This window comes from Danio rerio, chromosome 21, assembly GCF_049306965.1.
Source record: "Danio rerio strain Tuebingen ecotype United States chromosome 21, GRCz12tu, whole genome shotgun sequence".
Classification (NCBI taxonomy): domain Eukaryota; kingdom Metazoa; phylum Chordata; class Actinopteri; order Cypriniformes; family Danionidae; genus Danio; species Danio rerio.
Window position 1 is genome coordinate 41320146 of NC_133196.1, and position 14031 is coordinate 41334176.

Below are 14031 nucleotides of genomic sequence, written 5' to 3' on the forward strand. Positions count from 1 at the left end.
GCATAATTAAGGTTGTTGCCATTTGAACGACAGCTAGGTCTCGCTGGTCACGTCACCTCAGCCGATTCCGGCTGATTAGTCGCTAAACTCGACATATACATCATTCATTCATTTTCTTGTCGACTTAGTCCACAGGTGTCAAACTCAGTTCCAAAAGGGCCGCAGCTCTGCAGAGTTTAGTTCCAACCCTAATTAAACACACCTGATCAAACTAATTGAGTCCTTCAGGCTTGTTTGAAACCTACAGGTAAGTGTGTTGGAGCAGGGTTGGAACTAAACTGTGCAGGGCTTCAGCCCTCCAGGAATTGAGTTTGACACCCCTGGCTTAGTCCCTTTATTAATCCGGGGTTGCCACAGGTCGAAACATCCACACACACATTTACACACACACTCATACACTACAGACAGTTTAGCCTACCCAGTTCACCTTTACCACACATCTTTGGACTGTGGGGGAAACCGAAGCACCCGGAGGAAACCCACGCGAAGGCAGGGAGAACATGCAAACTCCACACAGAAATGCCAACTGAGCCGAGGTTCGAACTAGCGACCCAGCAAACTTCTTGCTGTGAGGCGACAGCACTACCTACTGCGCCACTGCCTACATTATATATATATATATATTTTTTATGTTGCTTTACACAGTCAGTTGCCTTTTGGAATTATTTCTTACTATTATCAGATGATATGGCATGCTGTGTGCACTTAATTGTGCTCAAAAAACCATTCACACGGCCTCCTTTTCCCATGTGAGTGAAATTATATACTTATATACCTTCTCTATAAATGTATTTGTTTTATTTAAGATTGTTTATCATTCATAATTTTTCTTTAGACCTGTAATGCACTCCAGAATCTGATAGACTGATTAGCTGTAGGCTATTGAACAGTCATCTGAAATGTTGTCATACAGTGTTATGCCTGGATTTCATAAATAGCCTTGCATTTACTAACACACACTATATTTGAAGTATTTGGAAGTAATTAGCACTTTTCTCCTGTTGAAAAATGCCATAAGAACAAGTGGCTCACTGTATTACAACAGTGTTTTTAAAAGTCTAAACACTTTATTGATATAGTGTGGTCAGAACACAAACGAGTTGCAGGTAATGAAGTATTAGCCGTTACTCCCATAGGAAAGCCCATCTAAGCAAAATGCCAGCGTGCGTCTGTAGCTCCGCTCTCGCTCCGCCTCTTTGGCCTTGTTTGGTATCCCTGGTTGGTGTGATGACCCGCAAACAAAATGGCGACAGTTGGCCACACCTACTGGTAGCTTCTTTTGGCTTCTTCAGAAACCTATGGGTGACGTCACAGATACTACGTCCATGTCTTTTACAGTGTATGGAAGTAACTCAATATTAACTGTCTGTGAGTGAGTAGATTAAAAGAACATTTTCATTTCAGGGTGAACTATCCCTTTAAGCACCTAATCGTAATTTAAGAATGACTTCCGAATAATCATGCGAGTTACTCTTATTTTAAACTATAACAATTTTACTATTTTTGCAGTCATGAAAAACCTTAAATAACTTCTTTCAAGAACATTTTACAAATCTTATCCAGGCGGTCATTTGAGCAGTGAATTCAGTGAGAAATTCCAGCGTAATGGATGTGACATTTGCAGTAAAAACTCAAAACATGAATTCGCATAGAAAGTATATGTTAACGTTATATTGAAACTTTTGTTCATATTTTCCAAAACAACTAACCACAGAGTTTTGGGAAAAATATCAATCTGTAAATATGTTTTGTACTTTACATGAGTAAAATAAACATGCGTTATGGATATGAGGTTTACAGTATACAACATACTTTGTAGAAGTTCTGTGAATTAAACTGCACAACCCAAAACAAACAACAATAATTAAAAGGATAAGAGTTGACTCTCTAAAAAAACTAAATTAATTGATTTGAATTGAATTTAACATTTATGAGGGAAAAGTGTCGTTATGGATGTGACGTCTCTCCGTTATAGATGTGATGTAAAATTGCCACTTGTCTGACTTTGGTATATCAAATAGAATAGTTTGAAAACTCTGACAGGTGGCTTTTTGAGTATTTCTAAAGTACTGTGAAATGCTTTCTTACCCAAAAAACCCAGAAACGATTTCCGTATTTTAGTGAAAACTTAATTTTTTTCATGGCAAGCTTGACATTTGCACAGAATTGTTCAGTACATTATATATAGAGAGAGAGTTTTGAATTTACCGCCATATCAGCTTCTCTGGCTATTATTTATGTCATGGCAAAAAATAAATAAATACAATTTACAAACATTTTATAAATATCACTTTTCTATAATACAAAAGGTTTACAAAAATAAAAAAGACATCAACGTAAATAAATAATTCATAGAACAAAAATCTAAAGCAGCATTCTGGTAAAAATGTTTTCTTTCATTCCCTTTCCTTCAACTTAGTCCTTTTATTAATCAGAGTTCGCCACAGTGGAATGAACCGCCAACTAGTACAGCATATGTTTCACGTAGCGGATTCCCTTCCAGCCACAACCCAGCACTGGGAAACACCCATATACACTCACATTCACACACATACACTACGGCCAATTTAGCTTATTCAGTTCACCAATCCCGCATGTTTTTGGACTGTGGGGGAAACCCACATGATTACGGGGAGAACATGCAAACTCCACACAGAAATGCCAGCGATCTTCTTTCACTCCTGGTAAAAATTCTCACATTTAAAAATAAGTCTCTCCAGATAAATTGTTTAGTAAAAATAGGGCATTCCAAAAGTATGCTTATATTGTTTGTTTGCTTTTGCAATATTAGTACATGATAATAAAGCCAAAATGCTCAATAAAATGATACCTTATTAATTCACTGTATTGTTACTGAAACATATTAATAACTTATTTACTTATAAAGAGGTGTTACGGTGGCGCAGTGGGTAGCACGATCGCCTTCCTAGCAAGAAGGTCGCTGGTGTGTGGAGTTTGCATGGGTCTCCTCTAGGTGCTCCGGTTTCCCCCACAAGTCCAAAGACATACAGGTATGGATGAATTGGGTGAGCTAAAATTGGTCATAGTGTATGTGTGTAAAGGAGTGTGTACAAATGTTTCCCAGTAATGGGTTGCAGCTGAAAGGGCATCCGCTGTATAAAACATATGCTGGATAAGTTGGCAGTTCTGTGGCGACTTCAGATAAATAAAGGGACTAAGCTAAAAAGAAAATGAATGAATAAATAAATTTACATTATATTTACTAATAACATTACTTTATTATCATCTGCACTTACTTTGGATGGTTTTCCCCTCTGGTAGTTCTTAAATCGAGGAATGTTCCTTATGGCCTCTTCTGTCTCTCGATTGCTCTTGATCTCTTCATCTGAGACTTCCTTTATCCTTCCACTCAACGCAACGGGTCCATTATGTCCTTGCACAAACGCTGAGTTTAGCTTACCAACAGACTGGCTAACTGTGATTTTCACAGGCTGAATGCTTTTCTCCTGAGGCTGTGGTTGGTTAACAATATCTGATTTTGTGCACTTGTGCTGGTATTCAGGTAGACCGGATTCAGAGACCGTTGGACTTTGTGATTGGTCACTTTTAGAGTCTGATGATGTGCACTGGATATTAGTGACAGTTTCTGGCTGAAGCGTTGAAACATCACCAAATGTTTTGTTCTGCTCTTCAAGAAAGTCTTTGTAGAAATGGTCCATTGTTTTGGGCGATGTCGCCCTCTGCTGGCTGACATGTGAATCTCCATCTGGGGGCAGAAAACAGTGAAACAGTACAATAATGTACATAAAAACTCCTTTCACTAATAATGGCATAATTGTAAATATAAGAAAATCAATGTTTTTTTGATGACAGATGCCTTTTGAGAGACTTTCTGCAAAGAGATAACCTGTAAAGCACTGACAGAAAATGAGTAATTTATTTATGTATTTATGTATTAATGCCCTACCAGCAGCATTGGCTATATTCATGACTATACTTGGACTAAGTATACAATATACAGTATAATTTACAATTGTAACTAATACAAAAATTTCGGTCCCACTTTATATTAAGTGGCCTTAACTAATATGTACTTACATAGAAATTAATTGTTTGTTACAATGTACTTATTGTGTAAGTACACGTATTTACTGTGTACTTATGCTTGATTAAATACATGTATGTAGTTACAACTGTAATTAACTTTTGTAATTAAATTGTAAATACACTGTTGACCATCCCTTACACCTTAACCCACCCTCAAACCTACCCATGCCACCAAACCTGTCCATAACCCAACCTCTACCCCAACTCAAAAGCACCACAGGTGTTCTCAAATACATTATAAACCTAGTAAGTACATTGTATTTATTTTTTGATGTAAGTACATAGTAGTTAAGGACACTTAATATAAAGTAGGACCAAAATTTCTAACCTCCAAATAATTACTTGGTTTAGTACAGTTATTTATAACTTAAAATTTAAACTAATATTATTTAAACTTGCATGTAGTTTGAGAATTCACATGTATGTTTCCTGTATTATATAACTTAGAAATCATTAGTGATTGAGGGAGTGAGCTGAAATAACCAACACAGAAACATTTCAGTTTAGGTTAAAGAATGTGCGAGATGATTTTTACCATACAATGGTTTAACCAGTAGGTTATCATATGTTTGTATTATTTTAAATTCATAAACATTTTTTAAACTTTATAATTTCTTCTTCATGAACTTCATTCATTTATTCATTCATTCACTTTCTTTTCGGCTTAGTCCCTTAATAAATCTGGGATTGCCACAGTGGAATGAACCACCAACTTATACAACATTTTTTTTATGCAGCGGATGCCCTTCCAGCTGCAACCCATCGCTGAAAAAAAAATCCATACACACTCATTCACACACATAAACTATGGTCAATTTTAGCATACCTAATTAAGAATGGGGAGAACATGCAAACTCCACACAGAAATGCCAACTGACCCAGCCGAGGCTTGAACCAGCGCCCTTTTTGCTTAGAGGCCACAGCGCTACCCACTGCGCCACCACTTATAAACTTTAGATTTGTTGTTTAAATAAAGTGGACTAATCATACGATAAGTAATAATTTAACATTTACTTATGTAGAACAAACACACACATGCAGTTTTGAGAAGTATTGTCTATGAAATGTTACAGATGCCTGTAAAAGTTTAGATAGCAATATCCTCTCACTTTTTTATAACCTAACATATACCAATTAGGAGGAAAACACCAACCACACCCCATCAGATATGCATTGATTAACTGATATAAATCTATCTTTCTCAAACAGTTGTCAATGCGTTATCTAACGGTAAGTAGATGTTTTCCTTGTTACCTAGCAACATATATCAATTAATAGCAAACAGCCACCAAACCTCATCAGATATGTGATTCACTGGCTTGCTTGGCTTGGGACTTGTGGAGCTGCACAGTGATGGATTTGCTCTTCAGTGTTTGGACTTTCAGCAAAGAAAAGGAAACCTCACTGAACTAAACTGAACTACAACTCTAAAAACTGGACAGACACAATTTTAATTTACTAGAACTTCTGTGTTAAGCTGCTTTGACATAATCTACATTGGAAAAAATGCTATAGAAATAAACATGAATTGAACTGAATCCATACCTGTAATGAATGTATCTTTCTCAAACAGGTGTAAATACGTTGTCTAAGGGTGCTTTCACACCCTTTTTGTTTCGAAACAGGGATTAAAATTGTTACAATGTTGCCTTTTGTATTTGGTGCGGTTCACTTTCATACGGCAAAGTTTCTAAACGGACGCAAACCGCTTGTTAAGTGGTGACGTGTTTGTGACGTATGTATACTGTTTCCGGGTCCAAGCCGCCATTCATTTGAGTGGAGAAATCATTCGTTTATGATTACGTTTTATTCCTATCACACATTAAAGGTAATTTTACATAAAGTCATAGTGTACACAACAATCTCTGGGCTTGCTGCATAACAAATACCAAAATTTTAACAATTTATAAAACAATGAATCACTTTCTGGCCATCGGATATTAGGCATGGACATATTTATTGCGATCGTGACTTTCGAAAGTATTAAATCGCTTTGTAAACGTTTATTATTACCATTTCATGAATCTCCCCATTCAGTTAAATAGAGCGCTTGGACCCGGAACCCGGTGTGCAAGTAAACTCCTCTCACATTGTTTAGAGTTTCACAGTTTATTTTACACAGTCTCGCTCAGCTGTCATGCGTCCTTATTTTAATTTATGGCAATGAGCAATAAGACATTATAAACGAAAAGCTGCGCTTTAATCTTGAAGAGTGACACCCACAGACATCGTCACCACATATAAATCAGAGGAAAGACTTTCTCATTCTTAGGCCTTGGCTAGAATTATGCATCATAGGCTTTACATTATAGAAAGAAATAACAGCTAACTAAGACTGCAGTTCGGTCAGTTTTCCTAACAGATATACAACTTTCGTTAATAGTTCAGCAAGCTTACACTTTCACATTTGACATGAAACGCACATTAACCAGTAGGAATGTCATCACCCCCAACTCATAGTTCTCACTTCATATAGCCGTATATGTGGCTATTACACAACCATAATACGCTGTGATATAACCACACTCGAATCGCTTTGCTTTCTCACATAATCAATCCGCTCCAGAGTTCGTTTTTGGCATGGATCCGAGCGCGATTGCTGGATTCACATATGCCAAACGAACCTTGCTAACCGGGTAAATGAGACAGGTTCCGATACAAAAGTCTTGGTGTGAAAGCACGCTAAAGGCCAACAAATCACCCAATAACACAGATGCACGCATACACACACAGTTAGCTTAAGCAATGGGAAACTTTTTTAAAATATATATAAAAAAGATAACTGAATTAGTTTGATTACAATCTATTTACCGGAACTATAATTTAACTTATCTGCGGAAAATCGAATTACCGGAATGATAATCCGTAATTAATTATAATTAAATAATAAGAATTTAATGACATTGAGAATCTAATCAAGAATCTAATTCCCGGATGAATAAAATATACATATATAAAAAGGGGCGGTGCTTAGGCTGAAAGTCCCTCCCCAACTCTCTTGTAGGGCTACATTAGCTGCTTTCCAAAATTCTCCTATATTTTTCAAAAATGTTTTTTCAGAAAACTGTTCTGTTTGTTTGTTTGTTCGTTATCAATGTAAACTAGGGCAGCACAATATATCGCAAAATGATTGTTATGGTGATAATAGTATATTCATTATATGTATCGCAGATGAGTGAAAAATTACATTTGTTTCAATGCATGGATGTTAATCTTTATCCCAGTAGCCCCAGTAGTTGCTAGTCTGCTATTGGCTGGAGCAGACCAATGCTGAAAACAAATACTTAGGGTGGGAAAATGACAACAGCCAATCAGAGTCAGAATTAGGGTTGGGTATCATTTAGTTTTTTTTAATACCGGTGCTAAATCGATACTTTTAAAACGGTACCGGTGCCAAAACGGTGCCTGAACCGATACCTTTTGGCCACAAATTTAACTGACAAAAAAAAAATTATATATATATATATATATATATATATATATATATATATATATATATATATATATATATATATATATATATTATATATTTTTTATATTTGAATTAGTTTGTTATCATAAATGCAAGATTTGTATTATGCCATTAACATTACATTAGCTTACTACTAACCTGTGGAAAGGCTGTCATCAAAATCAGGGAGCACCTTTTTTCTGGCTTTGGGGCTTGTGACTACTTTTACATGGACATCAGAGATCTATTGATTTGCCTTAATCTGAATAAGACAATAATATGATTCAGGTGTTTACATGAGCTGCTTTTTGAACGTCATGATTCCCAGTTACATTTTACAGCACATAGATCCATCAACGTCATTGTGTCGCTGTCACCAGCTTATAAATGTTTCCTCCGCAGTTTGTGTCTGTGGTCCTTTAAGATATTAAAAAAAATCACTGTTAACGTGGTAGACTCTTGATCAGAGTAGTGTCTTAATCATATTAAAATCTGAGTATTGGTGTCCATGTAAACGTACTCGGATAATGTGTCAGATGATGTCACAAGCTGTCAGAGATGGTCCATTCCTCAATTTTAAGTTGATTCCATGAGCACTCACATTTTATACGTTTGACGTGTTTCTCTCTTACACGCAACTTTTGTAACATCTGTTGCATGTTGGTGTGTCAGAATCCTTGCTTGTAAAATATAGCCATACTGTAGAATGCTAAGTTTAAGCAAATTAGATGAACGCGATCTTGCGTGTTGATGAAGTGAGTCACTCGCCGCATGCGCTGTACTGCGCGCTTTGCCTTCTATAGGCTACGATAACAAACGCCTGACATCGCTGACATCCGTATCCCTCAAAGCTGTTTAGAATTAAACATTTAGAAATGGTGTAACACAACGCTTACTCACGTGTGTCTTTAATGCACCCCTTTATGCTTCTTAAGCGCGTCACACAGCGGATGCGCCGCTCAGAGCCGCAGCACGCAGCGCACATGACAGATGATAGTGTCACACACCAGACGTGCACATTCACATGTTATTTAAAATGAAAATAGTCAGATGGCGCTCTGAGGCATGGCAGAAATAAGAACAGTCAAGAGTCGTGGCTGGATGCCGTGGACAGCCGCTGACTTGCGGATTCTAAAATGCATGGCGCTGCGCGTCGCCAAGCGGCGCTTCCGGTGCGCGACCTGCTTTAAGTTCTTGTTCCAGCACCGAAATTAGGCACCGAAATTCATATGCTGACTTGACCCGGTGCATACCGGTTCCAAAGGTACCGAGTTTTGGTACCCAACCCTAGTCAGAATATCTGCCAATGTTTTCACTCATTCATAGGAAGTAAATGACTAAATGTTTGGACCTTGACACAATTTGTTTTAGTCTGAAACAGAAATAGCTAGAGCTGAAGAATATCTTTTACCTGTTTTTTTTTTTATATTATTCAATAAAGGATATAAAAACTTATAAAATTAACATTTTTATAGGGAAATGTTATATTGAAATAAATATAATTTTCACAATATTCAACAACATCCCTATTTTTTCAGCATCGTGCAGCCATAAAATGAACAGACTTTTTTGTTAATATTTTTGAGCTAAACATTAAAAGGTTAACGAACAGTTTTTTCAGCTCATTTTTGTCAATATTAGTAGAGAACACTGTAAAAGTAAAGCTACTTGGCATTACTATAGTGTGTTTCACCTTGATGGTAAAGGGCAGTGAGGAAGCTGGAGCGGTCGCTGCCTTGAAAAAGAGCTTTCTCGATTTCCATCTCTCTGCGGGACAGCGCTCGACTGCTTGAGAAGCGCTGGGGTCGGGACAGCAGCTCCGCATGAGCTGCCATTTTATCCCGGATGGCCTGCAGACGCTCATTCCTCGCCTCAGGGGCCACACAAACCCCTCTGTCCTGAGAAAAACAAGAAAGCGGGTCCAAGTTATTAAAGTTAAAGAAAACTAGGAGTTTAAGCAATGATGAACTAAATAGCTGAATATTTCTTTCGGGCTTCACAAATAAATGACAATGTTTTTAAAATGTTCCACTTTCAGATGGATCTGCAAACAGCCTGCATACAACCTACAAACACATGCGCTACTGTAATCTGAACATTGTTGATTTGGTTGTAAAGAACTTGTGTGTTGCTTCAGAGATAATGATTGAATAGTTTTGCAAAAACATTCACTTTGAAAATGTTTTCAAAAAGTCTGCATTTTCGAGAGTGGTCTGGATGCAGTGCTTTTTAATGGACTCGCCTAATCCTACTTCTCACAGTGACGTGACTGGCTCAATTAAGTGCATTGTGTCAGACATTGCATCACTGAGAATTCTGCGATTTACAGTGTGACTATGAAAGATATTTCCAAAGGAAATAATTTTATAATAATCATAAAATTTTTTAAGTTTTTTAAGTCCTGTAACATGTCTTAAAAACATAAATAAGACAAAAAATAATAAAAATCACCTAGTAAATGTGTAACAAATTGTCTCTACGCCATAAAGTGCCGTCAAACTCAAACCTTGTCATTAAGCTCAGTCTCCTGTTCTAATGCTCCTGTTCTAGTCCTGCTGCGTTATGATTGCTTCAAATAGCACACTGTGAGAGAAGTATCAGTCAGGAGCATGCATTGATACAATTCCAAAATAATCTCACAGCCCTACTCTTCATTATAAAGTTAAACCTGGATACAGTTGAAGTCAGAATTATTAGCCCTTCCTGTTTAACCGAGTTGTTTTTTTCCTCAATTCCTGTTTAACCGAGATATTTTTTTCAACACATTTTTAAACATAATAGTTTTAATAACTCATTTCTGATAACTGATTTATTTTATCTTTGCCATCTTTTGCCATTTTTTGTTTTTTTATCTTCAAAATGTTAAAAACTGCTTTTATTTTAGCAGTTCTAAAACAAATAACACTTTCTCCAAAAGAAAAAATACTATCAGACATACTGTGAAAATGTCCTTGCTCTGTTAAACATCATTTGGGAAATATTTAAAAATGAAATAAATAAATTAATAAGTAAAACACAAAGGGGTTTTAATAATTCTGATTTTAAATGTATAACATGCACCTATAATTAAACCATCACTACAAAATATTTTCTTTTCTTTTTTTTTTTTTTGAAGTTTGCATTTTCAGGATCCATAATGCTGTGGTGGTGTAAATGAAATTTTTTTTTTTTCTGTTTCAATTTCACAACAGTGTTGTGTTAAGACTCCTAATGCTATTATAACTCTATTTAACTTGAAAAAGCATAAATGTCAGCTAAAAAATAAAATAACAATTTAATGTAACTGCCAACAAAATATTGCTCTTTTTTTGGTTATAAATTATAAATAAATATGACAAAACACAGCAAAAGTACTAAAAATTACAATTAAACTTTCCATTTAAACTTTTTCATTATTTTGTTTTTCAAAAGTTTGTATTTTCAGTCACCCAAAACTAACATAACAGGTTAAAAACATTGTGTGTATTAATAAATGCCCCTCATGTTCCTTAAAACAAAATAGATATTCACTGAAACAAATGAACATTAAAAAAATACATTTTATTTCAAAATTAAATACAATTTTTTTAAAATCATATAGATATTTTTTTTAATATTAACAAAAAATATATATAAATTTTAAATATTTTTATTTAGAAATAATTAAATAAATGAATCATTTTTTATATTTATGAATATAAAATAAAAATATAAAATATATATATATATAAATAAAAATAAATAATAAATGATTAATTTAGAAAATAATTTTAAAAAGCAGCTAAATTAATAAAAATATAGGATTAAAAAGAAAACATAAGATAATAATATTTCTGTAATTAAAAACTGATGATAATGATACCAAAATAATGTTACAATGATACTAAACTAACACTGTCTGAATCATTCTCTGACCAACAGCTACCATTCTTCATGTCAGATTTCTGGAAATGTAAAATCCCTCTGTTTAGGACACTTCATGATAAGGGTAATAGCTAAAGCAGACCTTGAGGGAGCTCTCCGGCTGCTCCCTGCTCCTCCACAGCAGTATTTCAGCATCAGTTAGGCCCAGTTCTCTGAGAGCCGCCAGCTCCTGATCTCCGTCCTGCAGGGCCTGAAACTGAGACAGACTCCTCACACCAGCGGCCTGTTCCCCAAACGGCTTGTACACCGCAGCTGGAGCAAAGCATTTCTTCTTAGCCACACACCTATGACAAATAAACAGGTGAATATTAATGTCCATGACCTATAATGAACAGAAAAAACAGGCAAATGTTGTGCTTTGAATAATATTAAAATGTTTTAGCTTGAATTTCTTTTTACAGAAAGTTAATAGCAAATATGAGGACAAGATTGCAGAGGGAGTATCTCAACAATCTGAGATACTCCCTCTGCCATATTTGATAGCTTGATAGTAGTTTAACAAACTTTACATTTTTTCTGTTGTCTATTTTCAACACCCAGGATTTGAAATGGTAATTTTGAAGCAAAAGCTTGTAAATGTATATTATCCTGGCATGTTAACCTTAAAGGAACACTAAACTATTTTTGAAAATAAGCTCATTTTACCCCTAAGCAAGTCCCCTACAGTTAAACAGTTGAGTTTTACCATTTTTTATCCAATCAGCCGATTGCCATGTCTGTTGGGAGCACTTTTAGCTTAGCTTAGCTTAGCATAAATCATACCAGGTTAGACCATTAGCATCTCAATCAAAAATGCAAAAAAAAAAAAGATGCTAATGGTCTAATCTGACTTAATGATTTATGCTAAGCTAAGCTAAATGTGCTCCAGCCAGACCTGGAAATCCACTGAATTTATTAAAAAATGTTAAAACTCAAAATTAATGTGAAATCTACCTAATTTGCAAGTAAAGTCGAATTAAAAGTGACAGATTTTTATTTATTTTTTTACAAAATTCTCTACTGAAATAGCAAAAGTAAAAAAAAAGTCAACAGATTTTGTCTGGCCCAGTTTATCAGGAACTAACCGGTCAATGTCAACATCTGTGTCCAGTTGTTGCAGCAGCAGATTGTGCAGTTGTCTCTGGCCTTCTGTCTCCTGTTCTTCAGGGATGGGCACATCATCACAGGCATGGCGAGTAACCCTATAAATAATTACAAAATCATTTTTGAGTTCTTTAAACTCCTCAGCCCAAATGCTTGTTTTATGTTCATAATTCTAAATATTTTTTAAGCATAAAGACAGCACATCAGTGAGTCTAGGAGACAAATTAAACTATATTTATTTTAATTACACTTTTAATGGTTTAGCGTTACAATTTTCCTCTTACTCCAATTATTGCACTCCAGTGTTCATGAAGTATATTGTATGAACAGTTGAAAAAAAAAACGGAATGCTAAATAAACTTATTTAATTAAATATAACAAATTCAAGATAAAACAATCTATTCTGTTTGCTGTCACTGATAAAAAGTTATGTTCATTTTACATTGTTATGATAGTTTTCAAAATTGGCAGATAATACTGCAAACAGCCAAAATTAAACTTATTAAAACATAAATATTAAATAAAAACTGCATAGTATGTCATTTAATGAGAATGTCAAAATAAATCTGCATTGTTTTTTTAAATTAGAAATCTAATTACTTATTACGATCACTTCCTATTTTGCTAATTTCATCACATTCCTGTGTCTTAGTCTCTTTAATCATCAGGGGTTGCCACAGCGGAATAAACCGCCAACTTATGCAGTATATTTTACTGCCATTCCAGCTGCAACCCAGTACTGGGAAACACCTATACACCTCATTCTCTCTCTCTCACACACACACACACACTACGGACAATTTAGCTTATTCAATTCAACTATGGCGTATATATTTGGACTCTGAGGGAAACTGAAGCACCCGGAAGAAAACAACGCAAACTTGAGGAGAACATGCAAACTCCACACAGAAATGCGACTGACCAGGTCGGAACTGGAACCAGCGACCTTCTTGCTGTGTGGCGACAGTGCTAAGCACTGAGCCACCGTGTCGCTTTCTAATTGATCTTTTTTTGTGTAAACGAATAAACATACTTCATTATACCAACTACGGATTATTACATTATTCACATATTTTATCCCTATTGTAATTTTTAGGTCAATTTGGGCCAAAGTATGTGTCAAATCATTTAATAAAAATAGTTAAATAAATATGAAAGAATAGTTATACGTTCCTTTCATTACAACAAATTAAAATGTTTAACTGTTACACAAACTTCTCACATTCAGAACACAAGACAAGACAAGCCAGCAAGTAGAGGTTACATCGTCACTCAGGTCAAAAAAAGATATACAATAACGATAAACTAAATAAAACAATGATTTATGATCAACATTAAAACGTGTCGTACGTTTAATTAACTACCACTCAACCTATCGACCAATGTGTGTTATCATCATCAATAAGTCTTAACGGCTGTAATCGACTAGACCTTAGTGATGGGATTTTTCAAATCAGAGTTCATTGAAAGTCAATGTTTTGGTTTGACAAGTTTTGTTACTGGCTTCAGACCGAAACTAAAAACAA

General features: G+C 35.2%; 1 protein-coding gene across 11 annotated transcripts in view; it reads right to left on the reverse strand.

Moving 5' to 3' along the window:
• The window catches only part of rbm41 (RNA binding motif protein 41), a 53705-nt gene that overhangs the window by 36709 nt on the left and 2965 nt on the right, over positions 1–14031 (reverse strand). For 6 of the 11 annotated variants that reach the window (XR_012396530.1, XM_073934489.1, XM_068215842.2 and 3 more), the window contains 4 exon segments: positions 12487–12603; positions 11505–11706; positions 9213–9417; positions 3258–3727 (listed from right to left, as the gene is read on the reverse strand). Coding sequence is in view for 9 of the 11 variants with exons in the window: in XM_073934489.1 (XP_073790590.1) it covers positions 3258–3727; positions 9213–9417; positions 11505–11706; positions 12487–12603 (994 nt within the window). In the remaining 2 variants the exon portion in view is untranslated. 11 annotated transcript variants of the gene reach the window in all.